The sequence below is a fragment of the Aptenodytes patagonicus genome, chromosome Z, assembly GCF_965638725.1.
Source record: "Aptenodytes patagonicus chromosome Z, bAptPat1.pri.cur, whole genome shotgun sequence".
Classification (NCBI taxonomy): domain Eukaryota; kingdom Metazoa; phylum Chordata; class Aves; order Sphenisciformes; family Spheniscidae; genus Aptenodytes; species Aptenodytes patagonicus.
In genome coordinates, this window is record NC_134982.1 from 24,610,194 (window position 1) to 24,633,946 (window position 23,753).

Here is a 23,753-nt window from a genome sequence, read left to right on the forward strand (position 1 = left end):
TAGGAGAAATATTGCCACTTGTAAAAGCGTACCTGTAGAACTATCTTACTTTTCAGATTAGAATTTTTCGTTGAAGAAATGTAAACAGTATAAATATTTACTTACTTAAATCTCTGATAAACACTTGCTTTTGCCACTCAGCTGATAAAATTTTCAGATTAAGATACACAGTCACAAATAAATATATGGTTTAAAACATCAAATAGTACAGGGAAAGAACAGAAGATACAAAGATTCGTGAAAAATCTAACTAGATTACAAATTTCACAGCCATTAAGATGCTAAAATTCAACACTAAATCAAATTTACATCTAAATCAACCATGAATCCAAACTTCAATACAGTATGGATTTCAAAGTGAAAACCTGAAATTGGTTCCTTTCAGACACAGTATGAGGAGCTCCTGTCATAATCCTGCCTTATTTACTTTTACTTTTAATTTACTTGCTCATTTTGTTGAGCAAAATTAGTGTAATTTACTTGCTTATGTTTCGTGTGGTTTATGTTGTCAAATCATAATTAAAAGTGTCAGCCTGTGACAATTCTACTTGTGACCTTGTGTTTATTTTGCATCTGATCAAGTTCAAATGTTTACATTAATAGCTGTGCTGACTTTGTGAAGTTTGGTTTAATGTTCTGAAAAGCCAAAAATTCAATTGCATTAAAAACCAAAGATTTCAACCATTCCAATGTAGACAGAAGCAAAAAATCAGATCTGGGTAACAGTCTGGAATTTGAAAACATCTATATTTCAGGGTCATTTGAATCCAGAATTCTGTTTTGTGCTCCAGGGTTTACACGCAGAATTTCACTTTTGATATACCTACACAAGTATACCATGTATATATTAACATATAAAGAAAGGGAAGTAATAATTAAAACATGTATTTCATTGCCAGGCTAACGTACCCACAAATAAGAGTATTTAACAATTTCCTTCTCATAGGACTCTTTCTGTATACTCAGGCTTCTTTGTGGCACTAGACTCCTCCAAATTCACTGAACTAACATCACCCAGACATTTTAATTCCAAATAAATAATCAGCTGAACTGTGTGAATTAATGGATACAGGACTCCAAAACTATCTTAGTCATTCATCTGTTTGCAGGATGATTCTAAGCATGTCAGTTCACCTCCCTACTCCACAAAATGAGAAAAATATTTTCCTTCTTCCTAAATTGATTTGGGAGATAGAATGCAAAGCACTATATCAAAACTAGGTATTATTACTGACATAGTCCGGTAGTCCTTATTCAGAACTTAATTTCAGCAGGAGTTTACCTCAGTAAATCCCTAAAGACAAAATGAAAGTAGTATAAAATTACTACGGGCTGTATCATACTATTAATATTTGAGCAAAAACCTCTGTTTAAATCAGAAGGGAATTCTGTTTGAGACAGATGTACAATATCCCAAAATCAACAGAATATTTCCTTATGGAAAACTATGCGAAACACAGAAATTGAAGTATTTTTGTAATTTCTTTTAAATATAGCCAAACTTATCTAAGAAGTTGTTTATTTTCCCCTGCTGTTTTGCATTTAAAAGAAAGAGTAGAATCTGAAGTACATTCTCCATCACCCTGTACATGAAATTAAAAATAACATTAATAGTCATTTGAAAACAAATAAGATATCTAAAAAGAAGTGGAAAATCCATCTGTGCTGTTATTTCATTAAATGAAAATGGAATTATACCACATACTACTATGGCTATGTCTTCTTTATTTTCAGCTGATTTTGGAAAGTTAACAGAGAAATTCTGCCTAAGGTGCATAAAGCTTTCTGTTCTCCAGCTCAACCCTATACCTGGTACTACCTTAGTTTCATAGTTACTGATTTGAGCCATTTCCTTACTACCACCGTTCTATCTGTAACATCTCTAAGCAACTGGTTTTAATAAGCCAGCCTTAAAAACACATGAGGAACTTCCCTGTAAAGGTCAGGCCCAAAATCACTAGTAGAACGTATACTGGTTTTTTTCTATACACTATAATGCATACACTCATGCACGCACACCCACCCACCCCCACCCACCCACCAACACAAGGTGACCCTTTAGGGTAGCCTTTTCTTCATTGGTGGACACAGGATGAAGCTAACATATCTTTTGCCAACGTTAAATTTGTGTGAATAACTTACTGAAACTAAGAGAAAGAAGCATAATCTGAAAATTGATCAATGACCTCAAAGTCAGTCTCCAAATGTGTGGATTTAATAACTATTAATTTGTAAAGCAAACATGGGAAAGTGTTTTAGAAATCCAGGAAACATAAACTGAAGCTGAGGCCTTTCACAAGATCAAGACAAGATAGATGACAACCTGTAACGGTGTATCTTAGGGCTCCATGACTTCAGTTTGGAATTCGGATGCTTGTATTTGCAGTAAATTAAACAAAGCTGAACCCATCTAGAGAAAAAAAAAGGCAAATCAAATTATCTTCCTTTTGCCTAAGTGTTATCAATGATGGAGCCTCTTTCTGTTGTGTCATGCAGAGTTACATATAGGCATTTCAAATTATGTAACACCTAAGCATCCTATATCATAATCATCATAAATGGTAACAATACAGCACAATGAAAACTCAGTAATATGAGCAAAGATCAAATTGCTGTGCTGTTCTTAATGTTTTCAACACTAATGAAAGCCTCCAACAAAAGTTAGCAGTTTGGTCCATAATATTAAAAAATTAAGATGGAAAATACATGCACAATGCATATTAAACTATGATAATTTGGGAGTTTCATTTTTGTTCATAAAATTTTAAATGTTAATTAGGATTTTATGTTACTTCAGCACGTTTAATCTATAATATGCTGCACCTCTTGATGAGCATTTGCTAAAATAGAGCATAAAAATAATTAGCTTGAATTGTAACTTACAATTCAGACCTGAAAAGCATCAACCTAGAGTATCTTCAGCCTCACTGCTGAAATACTGCTGGCAACATGATTAAAACTAGAAGACTATAATTATGGGTGAACTTCAGAAGGTTCAAAGTTTAGTTCAGATAAGCACCCAAAAGTTAGCATTTTAGTGCTCCACTACCAAATGCTCATTAAGTGGTGCAGCATGTTATGAATCACAACATGCTAAAAGAATGTGAAATCGAATCCGAAGCTTAAGTCGTACATTCATATTATGTTACCAGCATTCTTTCCTAAATATTGGGTGCTTATGTGAACCTTATGGAAACTACAGAAGCCCCACAAGGTCAATCACCTCCAAGTAGCATCTTCCCTTTCAAACCCATGCAACTTATCCCATCTTTCTTCAAACCACATTCCAGTACCTGGAACCTCATTATTGCTTCTACTGTCATCTAATGCACTTCTGCTTTCACCACTAGCTTCCCCTTGCACTTTTTAAACAGATTTCCTAAGATCCAGGCACATTGGTGTTACGTTGGAGGGGGAAGGGGTGGGGGGAAGAGAGTGGGAGAAGAGGGGGCAAGGAGGGAGAGGGAGGAAGAGAGAGGGGGGAAGTGGGGGAGAGAGAGGGGGGAAGGAGGGGGAGGGGGGAAGAGGGGGGAAGGGGGGGACGGGGGAAAAAAGAGAGGGGGAAGAGGGGGGAAATGGGGGAAGGGGAGGAAGGGGGAGGGGGGAGGGAGGGGGAAGAGGGGGGGAAGAGAGAGGGGGAAGAGAGAGGGGGAAGGGGAGAAGGGGGGAAGAGAGAGGGGGAAGGGGAGAGATGGGGAGGGGGGAGAGAGGGGGAAGGGGGGAAGAGAGGGAGAAGAGAGAGGGGAAGAGAGGGAGGGAAGAGGGGGGAGAGGGGGGAAGAGGCTGAAGGGGGGAAGGGGAAGAGAGAGGGGGGAAGGGAGTGGGGGGGGAGAGAGAGAGGGAGAGACGGGGAGGGAGGGGGGAGGGGGGCAGGAGGGAGGGGAAGAGGGAGGAGGGGACAGGGGGAAGAGAGTGGGGCAGGAGGGAAAAGGGGGAAGGGGGAAAGGGGAGAAGGGGAAGGGGGGGAGAGGGGGGAGGGGGGAAGAGAGAGGGGGAAGAGGGGGGAGAGGAGGAAGAGGGAGGGGAGGGGGGGGAAGGGGGGAGAGAGGGGAGAGATAGAGGGAAGGGGGGGACAAAGAGGGAGGGAAAAAGAGAAAGTGGGTTTGGAGACAAGATAGTGCTAGGAAAGAAGAGAGGGGACTACAGGAACTTGTTAGAAAAAGACATATAAAGGATGTAAAACTAGGATTCAGAAAAAGGAAAACTTCTAGGATTTCCCTTGGCTGTACACACCCTAATCTTAAAAAAAGAGGGAACAAAATTCACTTTAAGAATAAAGCTGAAAGTGATTCACAAATGTTCTTAAGTACAGCACAATCCTGTAAGTCCTTACACAAGAAAAGCTCGAAACTTTAATCATTCTAAACGCAAACGGCCTGCACAATAGTGCTGAGAGGTTTTGCACTTGACCAGCAAGACCTTAAGAAATAAAAAGTAATGGAAAGGTTGATAAAAACGACAGAGTAATACCAGGATCTTCAATTCCTCTCTTCACCTACACATACTCTTAACACTTAATTTGTGAGCAATATAATATAAATCCATCTGATCAAACTACTTATGCTCTGCTAACGAACGCCAAGTATAAAGCGATTTAGCCATGGTATGACGTACGAAGCTGGGGGGAAAAGAGTCACTTTTCAGTGAGTTACTAAGTACTATGTACAGATTCAACTGAATGCACAAACCTAGTCATAGTATCAACGGGTGAGGGAACAAAAGGGAACCGGTAGTTCTGGTGCAAAGATACACCAGTGGCTTCTCTGCCTTTCCTTCTGAGAAAACAGCCTACTAAAACCCTACATCAAGCTTACTACCTCTCTTCATTTATCACATCAGTGTTTCATGAAAAAAGTGACAGTTTAATTCACTAACATTAAAGTTTGTATCACCTGATTACAAGGGTCAATTGTAATTCAGGCTATTTTGCCCTAGAAGAAATATTGTAGAACTGCTGTGTATAGCAATTTGTTTACTCTCCTGGATTTGAAAGTTAGCTGACAAATGCTGTTTTGTTTTGGTCATTACTAACTAATTCAGCGAAACTATTCTGTCTCTGAACTGGTATGTGGAAAACTAGGAAGCAGTGAAGGTATGACAACTGCATGTCCTGTATTTCTGTAGTCAACACCTTCCCAGCAACTTTCCTTTAATGGTAATTAACTTTATGGCCACTCCCCGTAACTCATTAAAAACCTCCTAGAGACAACTACTGCAAGGGAACTATTTGAAGGCAGCAGAAGGACTCCTTATTCTGAGAATGTATCTTCATTCTGTCTGTTTACAAGCAGTAAGTTCATAGCTTGAACTCTTCTCTGTCCTCCAAAACACACTAACAAAATGTGAATAAAAACTGGTATTTGAGTCTAAAGCTATTTTTGTTGGCAAACTAACTGGAGAACTTAATTGCAAACATTAAGACCATGACAAAGAGAGCTACCTGTCATCAGCTAATATACATTACCTGATGTATTAAACGCTAGTGTGAAATACAAAGAGTGGTCCTGCTGATTTTAGTGAAGCCATGTATGCAAAGGAAAGGAGAGTTTGTCCCCTTTTCCCCCTACTCAGAGTATTTACTGACACCAATGATAGTGGAAAAGCATAAAATACAAAAAAATATACCAAAGAATTGTAAGGCACTATCTCTGAAACCCATGCTAGCAGCCAACAGCTTCACAGATCATAAAATGCACCACAGCAATATCAACCATATGCATAAAGTATTAACTGCTATTAAAAAGTCTGAGGTTTTAGCCTGTCCTAAAAATGTGGGGACCAGCTCTAAAGCAAAGCATTATTTTGAATCACAAAATCTTAAGTTAGTCAGGCATATTTCAGGTATTATTTAAACTCATAAAACAGAGAAATTTGAAGTCAAGACTGGAATTCTTTCCTGAGTTAACCCAGAGATAGCCAACAGCCAACTGTTATTAGGCAGATGCTCAAAGGTTAAAGAGGTAAGGAGTCAATAAAAAACGTTCTCCTTATGCTCACCTAAACAAAAGGGTTGAAAAAGGTTCTGAACTATCAGGGAAACTGGCATACAAACAGAGCAAAGAACTGAGACACACCTGACAATCAGCAGAAGAGAATTCACACTGCATCACCCTAGGAAGATGTAGCATACCTAGTAGCTACATAAATGAACAAGAACTAGCACTGTTCCTAATAACCTCAAAATCTCCCACTGCAGTGAATCCAGTAAGATACCTGAAAGCATGTATTGCCTTTAGGAAAAAGCTATGCGTCAGTATTATATGATGAACTTTCCACCATTACAATTTGGCTCACTGTAGGTCATAATTTTAACATTCTCCTGAATATGAAAGTGTACGCTAAAAATGAAGTATTTTAAGCAGCTTGAGACATTGCCTCTCAATTCTTTATTCAAAGTATCTATTTCTTCACTTCAATTCTCTAAAACTGCCCCTGTGTCAGAAATGGTAGAAACTATAGTATAAAGAACAATGCACAGGTAACATTAGAAGGATCACTGTCTACTTGCTAACATGTGGTTCTATTTTTTCAGCTCAAAGAGCTAAAGCATCTCTTTGAATTCTTGTCCGACTTCATGTGCTGAACAATACAGGGAAATCTGACCAATAGCCACAATGCTTTTGCTGGAACAGTTCTGTCCGTAAGTGACTAAACAGTTTAATTAGGTCTAGTACTTACAATAGTATCAAAACAACTACCAAAAGAGCTCCTTTTAAGGTCAAATTGGCTCCTTGTCAGTAAACACACACACAGAAAGGCAGGAACTTGCAGCCCCTTTAGTACTTTAGTTCTGATGCCTTAATTGTTCAAACACCTCCCCATGTATTTAACTTCAAGTTCCTAAGTGAAAAAGGATTCAGGTACTTAAATGGGCAAAATTCTTTGCAGGATTAGGACATGATCTATGATCAAAAGCAACAAACAGTTTAAAATAAACATACAGAGGGAATGGATGAGGAAATATGGGAGAAAAGGCAATGAACACAGATGAACATTAAAGCTAGATGGTTGAAAGAGGTAATTTTTCTAAAGGTTAGTAAGACATTATGACAGAACTCCAAAGCAGAAAGAACATGAAGATTTTCCAAGTTACTTTAAAAACACCAACTATCTCGACAGCTACATCAGAGCCCAAAGGAGACTTGTAATTTTTTGGCCTTTGATTTCAGAGTTTGACTGTTTCTCTTGTCATGTCTTGCCATCACAAATCCATAAAGAACATGAGCAAGAGAAAAAAAGGCAAGCAATTTTCTCTGAGATTGCCCTTTGGTTTAGAATTTATTTCCTTCTGGGTCACTAAACCCCATGTTGGAAAACCTGCTCTACCCCTTTTTTACCAGGCACTTCAAATAAAAAGGGCTAAAAGAAGTGCTAGAAAGAACTTAGTATATGAACTAGGTCCACTGTTAATTAGGGATTTTTACTATGTTTTTCTGTCCATAGTTGCACGTGTCTGTTAGAGTAAGATCAATGAACTATTAATGGCATTTTCATGTGAACAGTACATCAGAAAGGAATATCCAAAGCACTGGCTGTTTACTTTTGATAATGACAGAGTTGAGCAGAGTATTCAGCTTAGTTTTTCCTGGTATTTAGATCTAGTTCCACTACTCAGTTCTAAAAATCCTTTCATATATGAATACGTCTTTCTTGTGTGGATATTTTCGATCTGCACTACCAGCTTCCAAAGACTTTTTTTTTCCCTCCATTCAAAATTATCCCTTGAAATCGGTATGATCATAATCATGAAGATGGCATTTTCAGAGCATTATGGCCATGGTGGATAATATTTTTAAATGTTGATGCTATTTTAAATGCATATCATTTCTTAGAGTGGGTACTACCAGACTTCTACAATAACGTGTTATATTAACATATGCAGTCTGAATCCTTTTATTAAAAACAGGGGTTTTTTTTCTGAGATACTTATAAGTTATGCTCACAGTGATGGCACACTGATGGAACACAATACACTATTATCAATTCAGAATACTGGTAATGTCACATGAAGACATCACTTCTTTTAAGTATTGCCTCAATTAAGTGTTGACATCTTTTTTGTAACTATAAGGGAATCCCAACAAAAACTTTAAAACAAAAAGAAAGCAGAAGGCAGAAAGCCAAGATTACCTACACATCTTCATTACTTCCAATTGTTTGTGGTTTAGAAACTGGTTTAAGAAAGGAAGTGTACTGTGCAACGTGATCATCACAACAATGATTACATCGTTTAACAGTGTTTGAAAAATACAACATACATGTGGAAAAGCCAAGTTTTGCACATTATTAACTTTCCAGTTTAATTTAAAATGCAGTCTATCTCCAAAGACTGTGCTATAAATCATGGATTAAATACCTGCAGATTTCCTTAGTCTGAAAATAAAAGAGTGCGTGTGGTGAGAATTTGTAAGAAAAAAGAAAAAAAAAGGTATGACTTGGATGTAGTGACAGGAAACAGGGCCCTTAAAGAACAGTGGTGGGAAGTGAGAACTTAAAGAGGAACAATGAAGGCCAAAAGAGGTTTGATGAGGGATCAGAAGACCCAGTGAGCTAGTCAGCCAGCTACACAACGTTTAAATCCTTTGCACAATGCGATCTGCCAAAGAGGCATCCCAAGAATAATATTGTGTTTATCACCCCAGGGATATTAACAATGGACCTTCTTTGTAGCTAGCCTTTAGAGAAGTAAATAGACTGTAAATTCAATGATTACATTGTTTCATTTGAATAATCTAAAAATTAAAATATTATTAAAACTATTTACTTTTAAACCACTAGATATGTTTTCAAGGTTTATTTTAGTCTCAGCTGATTACCTGATGACAAGCAGAGCAGAATGCACCCTTTAACTACATACTTTGGGCTGCAAGATTTTAAGTAAGTATTTATAAATGTATTGCATAATGGCCTAAGTGTGCAGGTTTTTATATCTACTGTAAATTTATTTACCTTAATTATTGCACACTGGTACTTGCAGCTAAAGCTTTGCTAGTACTTCGCTATTCAGTATTCTATTCAGCTATCTAGCTTCATGTTCCTCTGTTCCCATAACCATAATTCATCTTTCCAAAAAGAGATCTGAACAATGTGAGAAACAATAAACTCAGTGTCGGGGGGGGGGGGGGGGGGGGGGGGGGAAGGGAGGGAAAGAAAATAAAACCAGACCTGACAAATCAATACAAGTACAAAAGTAATTTCAAAATGTAGCTTTAAATTGAAAAGTTAAAGCCAACACAACAGATTTCATGTTTCAAGATTAATACAACATGAACCTGATCTCATTTAACTGAAACCAAGGAAAATTCTGTACTACACTTTACAAGGAGCAGGATCAAGTGTTCTGGGCTCCTTTTTTTCCTAAAATTAAAGAATGTTTTCCCCAGCTCATTGTTACCCACACATTTTGGTGTACAGTACACACAAATGACTCAAGCAAAAGATGCAGCATAAGGATTAAAATGTACCCTTTGCTTAGGTATCATGGCACCAGACATGCTATGGGAAATCTGTAACCCACTACTGCATCTAACTAAAGATTTATGTTATAAAGGAATATATACAAATGACTAAGCAGTACACTCAGCATAAGGATTAAGACTTCTTACCCCATATTTACATTGGCGGGATGTTGCTCCATACTGGAAGCGACACTGTTCATCAGCATCATACACCTGACCTGGGGCCACAGCTGGATAAAGAAAGTCACGCTTGGGAGGCTCATTATCAAGGCAAGTACCACGGCCCGAACTGTTCAACATAAAGGACCAAATCAATTAGGAATTCTACTGACTGTAAATCACAGTAATGATATCATGTATCTAGTTCTTACTTTTAACAGCACTGGGTGTGAAACAAATATGATTGCAATAAACAAACAGTAAGATGGTACACCCATAGTAAAAAGAAAAAATAATTAGAGGGAATTAAGAGATTAAAATAATTTTTCATCATTATTATTAACAAAAATGCTTATTTTAGATTGTGAAATAGATTTCATATATTATCCTTTTTTAACGTGCGATAATTTCTGAGCCACACAAGACTGATTTTCATTTTTGTTTTAAGATTGCTATTTGTTTTCACTGAAGAATAGCTACATTTGGTCACAGAATGAAAAATAAACAAATTAAGCAAATAAAAGAAATTCAGTTTACAATTCTTACTGACACTTCTGATCCTTCAAACAGCTAAGTACAATCTTATAGATATAAGCAGCTCAATTGGTTTATATAAAAGTAAAACACATTTAAATTTCAGTATGACAATGTTTCTAGGATTAGGACTTTAACATGCATGCTTTTCTTCCATTTGAGTGAACAAAATAGTTACAGTGGTAAAAATTCTGCAGGATCTTCAAATTTACCTATACTAGGGTGAGTGAAAAAACTTGTATGGATCCAAGATCTTTTCTATTGTATCAATAATATTTAGTCTTAAAAATTTCATGTTAGAACTAAGATCATCACCTTTGAAAACATTAATATTTTCTTCTTTTATATTCACTGTTTTGTTTGGTGGTTGGCAGGGTTTTTTGCAAAATATGCCCATATTCAACCACGATATCGTAGTGTAGTGGAATAAACAACAAAGCAAGCCAAATGCAGACAGAGTTCTGTTTGGAAAACTTTGTACTTTGCTAAATATAATTATTCAGTTTTATTTAGTCAGTGTGCATAAAAGAGGACAGATGCTTTTTTACTTTCATTTCACATGTGAAAAAGTGAGGATTTTTAAAGAATTCTTATGCCAACACTTTAAATTTTTTTCCGACATTCCTACAAATTTTGCCAGCACTTATGTTTTTTTTTTCCAAATCTTTTCCATGCACCTTGCCAAAGGAACATAATTTCAGAAGTGAATGTTCTACACTGTTTTTTGGAGATCTCCAATATTCTATACTTTTCATCTGCAGATGAAAAAAGAGCAAAAAGCCTCCTTTAACTACGCATTTTATATTCTCATTTTAACCCTATTTTATTAAATTCTTTGAAATACTACAATAAACGCTCTGGAGAAACAAAGAAACAAACAACTGCCAACTATTTCAGAAGGTGGCAAAGAGCAACTAAGGCAATAATCAGGTAAATACAGAAAGAAATATGATATTCGGTTACTAATCCCAATGAATTTAGTGTGATTCACCTGCACGCACACACACGCGTGCGCACACATACCCCCTCAGCTGAAATCTACCTTTAAAGTATCAACTGTGTGGTTCTGGCATAAAAAATAATGTACTTGCCCCTTTATTCCACTTTTCATTATTGCAAGCATATATACTTTCTAATAGCAGAAGTTGGGAAACTATCCTACATTCTTTTGAAATATTTCAGTGTTGTATTTTGCGTGTATGAGGAGTACATGTTAATAATTCCAACAGGAAAATAACTCAAATACAATCTGATCTTTCTGCATTGTCTGGACCAAACTGCAGATAGGAACTTTGCTTAAACAAGCAGTGTGAAGTTTAGCATTTGACATCAGCTTGAGCTAGTATTGCATATGATGGTAACATTTCCATAGATTCCAGTAGTGCAGATTTTGGTCTGTAGGCTGTGATCCTGTAAACAGACAGCCAAGGGCACAGCATTTAAAAACCCTCATTACCTTCGGTGACTCTCTCCACAGGCATACGTACCCTTGCATGAATTAGATTACAGAATCAGATCTAAATCTTTAAATTCACGGAACTTCTAAATTAAAGTCTATACCTACTCTACAAGACATGTAATTGCAGAAATGTAAGTCAAAATCCTTGTAGTAAATACAAAAATATGCCTCTTCTGCTCTAATGACAGGATTTTCACCATAATGAAATATTGTTGTAGTAGTAAAAAAGCAAGAAAATTAATACTAAACAGTCATTAACTTACTAGCTACATTACATCACCACCTCTCAGACTGTAAGTTTGTTCCTCTCTTTCCTTCTGCTTCAGTTCTATTATTTCTCTCAAGTAGTTGAACAAAATGACACATTTTACAAACTTACTGTGAGAACCTGATACCGTATTGTGTGAATTGAAGTATTTTGGAAAAGAAATAGCATGTGTTATAAAACACATTAATAAAACCAGGGACTTTCCATTGGTAATGAAAGGTCTCACCAAAGCTGTGCAAAGGATGAATATAGGCTGAGGACCATATAATCTTTCCAGACAACTTCTACTGGAGTCGGGAAAGGTGTAACACTCGTGAGTCTACGCCCTTGTTCTTCTCCCTTTCTCTTCGCTCCACCAAAGCAAAACCCAGATAGTTGAGAAAAAAAAAATCTGCTAAATCTAGGGGAATGAACCAAAAGGGTGCAAGAAGAATAATGGTATCGGAGCACTTTATAAACAGAGATATAATAGTTATTATCAATCAGGCCTACAAAAGTGAAAAAAGCCCTTTGTGTAGATGTAAAAAAGATAACAGGAAGGAAAAGAATGCCCAAATACCTTCATCTCTGCAACTTTAGAAAATTTCTACTCACAATCACTTTTGTGCTTTGTGATTTTATCTTATATAGGAAGCATATACAAAGTCAAAAAACCTATAGGATATCCTTGCAAAGCATTTACATTTTTGAACAGGGAGTGGATAAATCTTCAGTGTCTGCAATAGAAATAAGATGATCTCAAACTCATCCTTACATTCTATTTACTGCACAAGATACTACTAGTACTCAAAAGACTTTCTCATTTTCCTAATTTTAGGTTAATTTCATGAGGTTTTATGGGATGTAGTGGGACTGGTTTCAATTATAAAATAACTAAGCTTGATGTCATTTCACCCCAGTATGCCAGTGTAGTGTCTCAAAAGATCTTCGTAAAACACTCTATAATATAGTTTAAACATTGTTTTGTATTTTCTTATCACAGGATAGCAAATTATTCTTCTGTTTGGAAGGAAATCAAGGATACTAGAGCATTCTCTGAAAGCTTAAGATCTCAGACATGCTATCACTGCTAACTGCTTGATAAAAATAACCGCAACCAGGAATTCACAATGTTACAACCTTTACAGACTGAGCAATGCAAAACTGAGGATCATCACCTCTGTACAGATATCACTGTTGTATCCAAGGCAAATAAAGAGAAAAAGCAAAAACCATGGATGTAGACCTTTCAGGGTTTATGCTCCTATTACAGTATCTATTCCCAAATATCTCAGCAACATACACAGTACAACATGACTCCTTCAATGGTTGAAGAAAATATCCCAGAACACTGGCACTGAAAATAGGTTTTGAATGTTACAGAATTGGTTCATTCATAACAATGATGTGGACTATAAGGCAAGCTATGATTAACAATCAGAAATTAAATGTATTATAAATATTTGTAATTATCTGTTATAGCTAAACAATCATATACGTACCTATATGGCGAGTATACATAATATTTTATTTAATTCTGTTACCAAATTACCCATAAAATTTGGAAAAAACAATAGTAAAATTTTTAACTATAAACACAGTGCATTTTATACATACATATAAAAACAAGAAATATTTACATGCCTATATATAACATTTGGCTCCTAACAGAATCCTTACTTCATATTTATTACATACTTTTCCTGAGTAAAAACTGATTTTTAGAGAGCACCAGGATATATTTCTGTACCGGTTACAAAAGCTGCTTAACTTGACATTAATGAATAAACTCTGCAGATTGCTCAATAGCGTACAGATAATAACATAAATATTTGCAGAATCAGGGCATAAGTAATGGAAGTGTGATTTGGACTGGTATGTTTAAAATTAAAATGATGCAGAATAGGATTACTAAATGAAAACATTCTTGAATGTTAGGGAAATTCAGATATTGATGTGGATTTACCACTCACTCTCATGATGAATTCTACTTCCTTCCAATCTTTTATGCAAGCCTTGTTCTATGTTTTCGTATCTATTTCATAGCAAAGACTCTCTACTTTTGCACGATCTTTTCATAATGCTCAAATTTTCTTTTGTTTGGTAGTAGATAATTTGATATTTCTTTAATGTTTACTTTCCTCCACAATATGGTCTGTGTTCCAAAGAGTTCTTTTATTAATTTGAATAATTATCCAGCAACCATATTAGGAAAAATCTATTGGTCCATCTATCAAAATCATCTACCTACCAAAATCTATTCGTATCTGGTCTTGAGAGTTTGGGAGATACTTAGCTATAAAACATCGGGCCAATTTGTTGTTCTGTATTTATTTCATCAAACATTCTACAAGTAAGTTAATGGGAATCTGCTGCTGATTCTGCCCTTTACAGTTTCTTTAAATTTAAATAACCCAAGAGGTAGGCAAAGAGTAATACTTGCAAAGTCAACACTCAAAAATGTATTGCCAGTCCATGATTACAGAAACTGGTTTTCGGGTTTTTTTAATTGGGTCACCTTTTAAGCAAAACATAAGACTTTCAAAGTTGCAGAAATCCACAGAAATTGGGGACATATGCTTTTTTTTCAATTATCTGTTAGCTAAAAAAAAAAAATTCCTAGTAAACTTTAAAGAAAAAAGAAGCAAATTATAATCCAAAGTGTAGGTCAACAGATAATACCAAATGTAAATTTTCTCCATTGAACTGTAGAGAGAGAGATGAAATTTCTATGATTGATGTGACCTTATCTTTCAAAACTAGTCTTGGCTTGTACTTTTTTTTAAAAGTTAATTTAGATTACTGGAGTACCAGGGGACTGGCCAATCTGCCATAGATAGCTTATGAGGCATATATAGATGTATCCTGTATTTATCTTGCATATCCACTTGCATGTCCAAGATTCCTGGGTAGATGATGTCTGGGCCCAAACATTGGATGATTTTTTATATTGTCTACATGGGCTTGCTTGGCCCAAGGTAGTTTTGCCTCCTTTCTGGAGTGAGAAAGGTGTAGTCTCCAACCTAAATCCTGCTGTATGGCAATCCTAGAGACTCTCCAAGAATTTCCTGTGATAGTTCTTATTCAAATAGTTTAAAGACTCTTGGTTCTTCTCCATTCATCTTCAAAAGACAATCCTACCTTTGAAAGACAGAGTTGGTTATCTGGCTTCTTCTAACACCTTCTTCTATCTAATACTGACAAGATTAACGAACTATGATTTCAGAGATCACCCAGATTTTGTTATTACAAAACATAAAAGTAACTGAATAAAGAATCCTAGGCAGAAAGTTCTCTTCCTTATGTCTAAGTATCTGCATGGCTCTATAGGCACACTGTATAAATATATGCTGGATATAATGAAACTTGTGTGTTTTATAAATTTTTTTTTTATATACACACACACACACACTCTGCATAGAATGAAATTTATAGTAATTGGTTTTCAGTCAAAAACAGTATTTTTAGGCTTGGTTCACTTCTCCTATAAACAGATACTAAGGGTTTCTATTCCTCTCACAGGAATCTCTGTTCTCTGACACTGCTCTACAACCCTTCAGTTTTCAGTGAGTATTTCTGCATTTAATTCCATAAAAGGTTAGTCAAATTTAAAGCCATTATAAAGCATTTATGAACAATTCAGTTGATAAACTGAATTCAGTCAATCTTTCACTCTAACATAAAGCTTGACAGACAACAGCTATTATGTGCTAGAAGGAATGTTTTCCCCAGAAAAAAATTATTTTCTTTCGCCACTTCAGAGCCTGTGCTGGCTGGCCATCCTCCTTGAGAGTTTTGATAGATATATTAGCAATACATAGCTTTGCTTTCTCTTATTGTCATGCTTTGAGCCATACTCATCCTCTATTTGGCCACCCCACAAAATAAATTGCTTTCCCAACTAGTGCCTGACTGAATTGATACCTTCCAAGTGATACTTAATGGCTATTCCTCAGTAGCCTCAGTCTGGAAAATGTTTCTGGGTGTAGTTTTAGAAAGTCTTGAGGAAGAGAAGAATGAAGGTCAGGCTCTACTTTGAGTGTCACCAGGATGACTTCTGTTTCAAAATGCTTCTGTCTGATGATAAACGACAATGTGGTATCTACACTACAAAATGGCACACAGTGCAAAACTGCTGTAGCAAGGGGTGACCCAAGCTGGTAAGCTTGTAAATCCACATTAATCTACTTTACCATGTAATACTGTGAACACGTAATGAGCTTGTAGCAAAATTCATTCCAGCTGCATTATCCTGGTGCCACGACAGCCCTGCCCGAACTCGTATCCAGATCCAAGCTGATACATCTAAAAGACGTTGTGGTATGCCACACAGACTCACGACCTCAGGTTTCTGCTTGGGTATCTGCATTTCATCCCGTCATGTTCTATCTTTCTTGTTAGACATAGCTAAATGAATCCTAAACTAGCCATACTCATTCAGCACAGAAAAAAACACTTGTCTTCCTTGTTTGTAGTCTACTGGGTACTGTCCCAGCTGTTTTCCCATTCTTGAGCAAAAATGGAAAGAAAGGGGGTAGAGTCTAATCTCTCTGGAATAAACATCTGGAGACACAGATGACAACATCTTGAGGCTTTGCCTCTGAAGCTCTAAATCAGCATTTTCCTCATCTGTTGCTACATTATGAAGAAGTATTAGAAAAAAACTGAATTAATTTTCCTGTCTGGATGCAGACTGTTCTGTTCTTATAGGAGCAGTCAGGGAATTGCTACCACATGAAACTCGCTGTTTTTCTTTGCTTCTTGCTCACTGATCATTACCTGCAACAGAAAAGTTATCTGCTCTTAAAGCTGTTCTGCCTTAAGGAAAGGTGTGAATGGGTAAAAAGAAGTGATCTAGGCTTCTGACAGCTCTCCTGCAGGTATCTGTGTAACTCTATCTCAATAGCTTCCTGCTGCCATTGAGGAGATGACATGAAAAGCTGGGGAGAAAACTAGAAACTGGAGAAAAAACCTACAGTTTTACAGACTATTCTACTTTATGAAATAAAAAAAACTATTTTAAGAAAAAAGTATCAATTCATTTATATGATATTAGAACCACAAACAATAAGTAGCATAGACTTATAATGAACACATCATGTTTGAGAAATCTGACATTTTAAAAAATAGACTGCAAAATTAGTAGATGAAGGAGAAGTTATTGTTGGCTCTTAGTGTGTTATTTAACACAGTATCCTATAAATTGGAAAATCTATCCATAATTGCAACATGTAAAATAATGTTTATCCAAGGTGGCTTTGAAAAAAATAACATCTACATTCAGGGTTACAAAAATACAGCTAAAATACTATAAAAGATAATCTATTATTGAAGATGCTATGTGTAGGGGTTTTTTTACTCTAGCTCAAATATCACTTAGTATCTTCAGTAATGATTTTTTAACGAAATTCACAGATGGTAGTAATTCGAGTAGAGTTGCAAACACTGGCAATGATAGAGAAGTATCTCAAAAAACCTGAAGAGATTAGAACTATGGGAACAGATTCACCAGAGTACTATTCTGGCTTTATGCTAATATAACTACAATTTCACTGGCATCCCACAGACTTAAAAATGAAACTTAACAGTGAATCAGTCCTAGGGAACGGAAAGTAGTAATGGAGATGCTTACAGTAAATAATAAAATAGATTAAAAAACTAAACATAGAGGAGGCACAAGCTAAACATGTTTTTAACTGGCAGTAAAAATTTGAAAGATCACTGCATACATATCAAGTAAAGAAACAAGAAAGTTCGTTCAGGCTAAAATTTAAAACTGTGCAAGAACATTAGGAACTAACGTTCAACTCTAATAATTTGCAGCATAACACAAGCCAGAGAATTTTACCACGTTTCTTTCTCTAAACCCATAAATAAGAAAATACTTCTTAGCTACCTGTTGAATTACGTCTTCATCAATAGGCAACTTATTGTCAGGACAATTATGGGATCAAAATGGAGTTCAGAGGAGAGCGACAAATAGAAGTGAGACAGAGAATAGCAGAACTGTAACAGTAAGAAACAAGCCCCCAAATGCTACAAGAAAATACCTGAACTGTAAGCTTACAGTCAGAACTACTAAGCTGTGAAATAATCTCTCAGGAAAGATGTGAAAACTGTATTCTTTGTCATAGTTAAAACTAGGCTGCATGACATACTAGAAAGTCTACTAACGGGAACAGTGTTGAATTATCACAAATTATTAGTAATGACAAAACAAAACTATCCTGTATTTTTTTTTAATAATGGTAGCGTTAAATGAATACATATATATCTCTCCTGAGAAAATCAATTTGTATTGTGAGAAACCTGTATCACACATATAGGTAAGGATGACTTATTCAATGTGCTTTAGTTTAGACACTCATCTTAAATGCTCCAGTACATAAAATTGGGTGAGTGCACAGTTCAGTGGGGTGATACAAAATGCCTTAACCTGATAACCTTAACTGAAGAGAAGTTTTTTTCCTCTGAACAGCACCAACATGAAATGTCCGTCTCTGCCAATTGACTCTATAGGGAGCTCAAACAGCTCTTCAGACCAATTCAGTGATCCTCTACATTGCGTGGCAAGCTACATTTGAACCGACCTAAAGAAAATTTATCGGTCTGGATGGGTCCCTTCAGGTAAGATTCAGAATACAGCACCTTATTCTGAGGTTAGATCCCTGAAAGATGAGGAGAAGCTCATTTTGTTCTTAGTAGTCTCATGGTTAGACCACTTGACTGGTTTAAGTCCATCTCCTAAAATACAGTAAGTGTCTGAATTATTGAACAACCTTTATTTCTTAAAGGAATGATTGCACTGATGACACTGAACCTACAAACCAACTGCCATTTGCTCCCATAAAGCCCATCTTACACCATTTTAAAAAATCCAGTTATTAATTTGTTCTCAGTGAACTCACAGTTCTGTGTGTGTCTTCCACAATTTAAAACACATAGAAAGGCTTCATTATACATTGCATATACCAATGTATACATTGATATGAGCACATTTTTGAGACTAACATATTTTGACTGTTTAAATTTTTTCATACAGAAGTAAAACTTCAGGTAGCAATCTACTTCTGGATAAAAGTCACCACAGAAGTATAGGTTAGCACAATTTTAAGGTATTAATATAAAGATCTATGACAACCTCTTCTATAATCTTTATATTCTCACTAATGGTACCGAAGAACATTGATAGATAAAAGCCCACAAGACTGCATGAAAAAAATCTGGAGAATGAAATGTACAAGGAAGAGGGCTACAACCTTTTTCCCTTCATTAGATCCCCTCACATTATGCACGTATTTAAAAAAAAAAATACCTCACATCATTCATAGACAAATTACACCCTTCTATATTTCTCACCCTCAGATTAATGAAGTAACAAGATATGATCAGCACTTCAAAATGTTTTGAATACATTAAAAATGAGAACTGTAAGGTGAGGAATGGAGCAGAAGAAGCTTTTGCCATTACATAGAAAAAGTGCTCTACAAAATAAAAATCTTAAGTGACTTGCTATTATTTCTGTCTGTTTATTCTAAAAATGTAAACCATCAGAACAGGTCACTGTATCTCTACTATTTATCCTGAAGGGTGTCAATTTTTTGAAAACTCATGATTTTTCTTGAGAGATTACTTACTCTAAAAAACTGGTGATGTAATCCCGACTGCAGGCTGACCAAGAGAAAGGGTTGGTGTTTGCTGTAATATGAGCTGCCATTAGCTTTGCTGCTTCATGACCTTTGGTCCCACAGGAGTTTCCAATTCCATCATGATTCATACCAAAACTGCCCAAAAGAGGAGGAGAGAAACAGCCCATTACTTTTCTACAGCATCAGACATCTCTTAAAACTTAATGTCACCTTTACAGAAATCATGTTGGACTTAAAAGAACACACTTAGTACGGGAGAACTCTTAAGTGGAGAATCAGGATCAGTTAAGTTCTGTTTAGTTTATTCAGATCTCAGAATACTGCACAATTACCTAACTTTCTTTTCTCCCACAGACTTTTGAAAGCATTTTAGTTATTTTAAAGCTTTTAAAGAAAATGTAACAATATTCTTGCAAGATAAATACAGAGCACTCAGTACTTATTTGGTATTGTACCTGGATAAGGAATATACATCGTGGTGCTGACACTTGGATTAGTAAACAAGGACAAATAGAGAATAGGTGATGTTACTGTAACGGTACAGTATAGGCACACAGCAGCCAATGATAATTCAAGCTGAACACGGGTTTTGCAATTCCCAGGGCCATGCTGTATGCACACTCCCTCTCTGTATCCACTCACAGAGTGATTTGAAGCCCTTCTATTAGAGCTCTGCTTTGTCACGGAACATCGGAATGAAGACGACTAAAAATCAGCAGAAAATACAGTAAGAAACCTCTGGGTGGCACTTGGCCAACAGGGATTTCCAGGCAACAAATAAACTAACTTTCAACAAAGATGACATGACTCTGGAAAAAGAAATACGGCAAAAGAATCCTTATGTCTTAGAAATCCTGAGCTACTGAAATACACCCTTGGAGCTACAGATTGTCAACGTAACCATCAAATTAAAACTAGAATTAAATTCACAGAGCATCTATTTGAAAAGACTTTCATTACAGACTATCTTTAATTAAATTATTACTGTTATTCCTAAACAATCAACAACGTATACCTGACTGGCCTGACATAAATGAAGCACCTGAACAAAATATTTCTTAATAGTACACACTTTTCTAAAACTCCATTCTCTTAGTCTGCCTTTGATTAATTTCCACTCAATCACTGGGGAGGAAAACTTTATTTCTTTAAATATTAACCTTTGGTCAAATTTGTTCCTTCTTCCCAAACATGGCACAAGGCTTATGAAATCAGAGGGACAGGTAGTGAGAAACGTAGGAGCCTCCCTGACCATGGGACAGAGAAGTAGTTAAAAGGAATGCCAAAACTGAGCTTCTGCACACCCAGAGCAGCAAAACTGTCACTTCTTGGTGTATTATACAAAGAGGTCAGTCTTTGGAACCTTCTGTATTACAGATGTTAAAAAGACTGACTCTCTGATTTCATTCAGGAACACAAATGTGTTGAGGCGCTCCGTTTTGATTTTCTAGAAACTTTTAGGACTGACTGCCAGAACATACAAACGGTGGTAGATTAGAGGCTGGTCATTTATCTACTGACAATACCACTTCATACCATTTCATGCCACTTTCTTTACTGAAAATAGTGATAGTGGTGTTATATTAATCTGAACATATTGCTCCAGGATGTGATATAAAAAATACAAGACCTTCATGTTATTCTGAGCTTCAATATACTGGGTACTGTTTCACCTCTTCAGCTGATCATAACAACCTACAAGCACAAGGTATAGCTAACCATTCCTCCCAAACCCCATTAATTGCATGAATATAAGAAAAGGAATATCAGTGAATGATGGATGTTTCCTACAGGCTGGAAAAGGACTTCATCATCAAAAAAGCATAATTTCCTTGCCTATGGGATGTCTCCCTATGGAAAACCTAGTCTGTAGCAATGCCTGCACGTATCTAGTTCAGTGTATGATATCTCATAAATGCAGTAAGTCATATGCTATACTGTAAGCCATGGGAAAGGTCTGACTGACACACCACCATCATCAAATGAAAAATACCCCTCACATATAAAAAATACAGCTTTAAAAACAACTTGTCTGAGCAATGTCTGTATTATAATGAAACTTTCAGACCTGTGCTAATTATTATGATCAGTCTTCAATATCGATATGTATTTGGGGAGGGAAGAACTTAGATGTCCAATGCAACACACTGAAACAGAATTTTACAATGAAAATGTACTTTATTGACCTAGTTGTCAACTGCCATAATTTCCTAGAATTATCATAGAATCATAGAATAGTTTGGGTTGGAAGGGACCTTTAAAGATCATCTAGTCCAACCCCCCTGCAACGAGCAGGGACGTCTTCAACTAGATCAGGTTGCTCAGAGCCCCGTCCAACCTGACCTTGAATGTTTCCAGGGATGGGGCATCCACCACCTCTCTGGGCAACCTCTGCCAGTGCTTCACCACCCTCAGCATAAAAAATTTCTTCCTTATATCTAGTCTAAATCTGCCCCCCTTTAGTTTAAAGCCATTACCCCTTGTCCTGTCGCAACAGGCCCTGCTAAAAAGTAAGCCCCCTTTAAGTACTGATAGGGTGCAATAAGGTCTCCCCAAAGCCTTCTCTTCTCTAGGGGTACTTCAAATAGAAACATTTCCTTTTGAATTGCCTCTGAACAATTTCTTAAAATAGAAAACCTTAGTTTTTAATAATCTCTATGAGTGACTCCTTTATAGAAATGAGCATTTGGGTATGTGGGACAGAGTTGAATTAGATCATGCTGACTATATCTGATATCCAGCTTATCCCTAGTTAGTGTATTCCATTTGTCAAAGAAGTGACAGACTTCAACCGTCTGGGAAATGAAATTTCTATCTTTTGGGCCTATAAAAAAAAAAGAACAAACTTTGCAGTTTAATAGCTTTCCTCCTTCTACAAGCTCTCCTTGTGAAAAAGATGACGTTGCTGATTGTGGTAGTGGTATGCCTGATAAAAATCATGTCTGTGAATGGAAGATGTGATTCCTGATGCACACAGGAACTCAATGCCTTTTCATGAGCTGATGGTATTCTCATTTTTTATAAATGTTCATTCACCTAAATCACCTGTTCCCTTCCAAGAAGGCTCTTCTACTTGCCCCTGCTTCTGAATTTAGTAGGAAACTGATGATTAGCTGCAGGTAATTTTTTCTGATGCTTGGAAAGGGGTTTGGCAATTACTGTCATCTATTCCCAAAGATGGTAGTGGCAGCATGCAATTACAGCCCAGTAATTTGCGCTTCTATGGCCAGGATTGCAGATGAAAACACATTTCTGTCCAAAGTACCAGTTTTATTTCCATCAGAACATGTTGGTTATATTTGGCCACCATTACATTAAAGCTACGTCTTTTACAAAAGCATGTTTGCAATTAGATTGGGGTGGGAAGGCAGGGAAGAAAGGAGGGAACATAAAATACTCTTCGTGGAGCCACTGTTATAATTTACTTACCCCTTTCAAACTCACTGCACAGATACAGACTGTATTTCTTTCACCGGCTTAAAAAGCCTGTCTAAAACTAGCAGTATAATTCTGTCTTTAAAAGAACAGCCAGATGAGCGAGGAGAGAGTGAAAAGTCTTCTCAGGTGACACGAGTTTTTCTATGAAGTTACTTTTCCACCTGCCATCTCAAGGAAAGATGTTTAACCCAGCAGGTCTTTTTTTTCAAACATTATGGCTCCTCTTTTCCAAAGACAGCACCTCCATTACATTTAGGAACTGTGCAAAGCAGCAACACTAAGAACTTTAAAATCATAATTGAAACTATTTCTCTACAGTTTGTCTACTTCTTAAAAAATGCTAAGAAGGCAGCACATCTGACTAGTGCTCTCTGCCTGTTTCATTTACTAGTATCTGTAATGGAACAGATTCTTTTTTCCTTGGCAATCTGTTTTTCCTTGTATCTTAAAAAAATTATCTGAGGGAATTATTTGTAATACACATCCAACTTAAGATCTTGACCTCAAAAATCACAGGCGAGATACCTAGTCTCAGCTGCACTGAATAAAACAGCAATAGGTAACCAGAGACCCTGGAGTATAAGCAGAGGGAAGAATGGGAATGTAAACTTCTCGTCTACCCTTCCTTTATCTTGCGAAGGAACAATACTGCTGGTCCCTACAATTTCATTTATATTTAAGATGCGGTTACTGATTTGTTGGGTGGTTCTAAACTATGATGGTTATGGTTGCCAAACACTTATTGCTGATGTATCTGAAATGACAGCAGTTAATTTTGTGAGACAGCCAGGATGCTTCCGTCCTGATTT

At 36.5% G+C, this 23,753-nt stretch overlaps 1 protein-coding gene across 2 annotated transcripts in view; it reads right to left on the minus strand.

Moving 5' to 3' along the window:
• The window catches only part of ADAMTS6 (ADAM metallopeptidase with thrombospondin type 1 motif 6), a 158,655-nt gene that overhangs the window by 63,398 nt on the left and 71,504 nt on the right, over positions 1–23,753 (minus strand). For both annotated transcript variants that reach the window (XM_076361965.1, XM_076361964.1), the window contains 2 exons: positions 19,495–19,641; positions 9,606–9,747 (listed from right to left, as the gene is read on the minus strand). In XM_076361965.1, the coding sequence (XP_076218080.1) occupies positions 9,606–9,747; positions 19,495–19,641 (289 nt within the window). The remainder of the gene's footprint in view (positions 1–9,605; positions 9,748–19,494; positions 19,642–23,753) is intronic.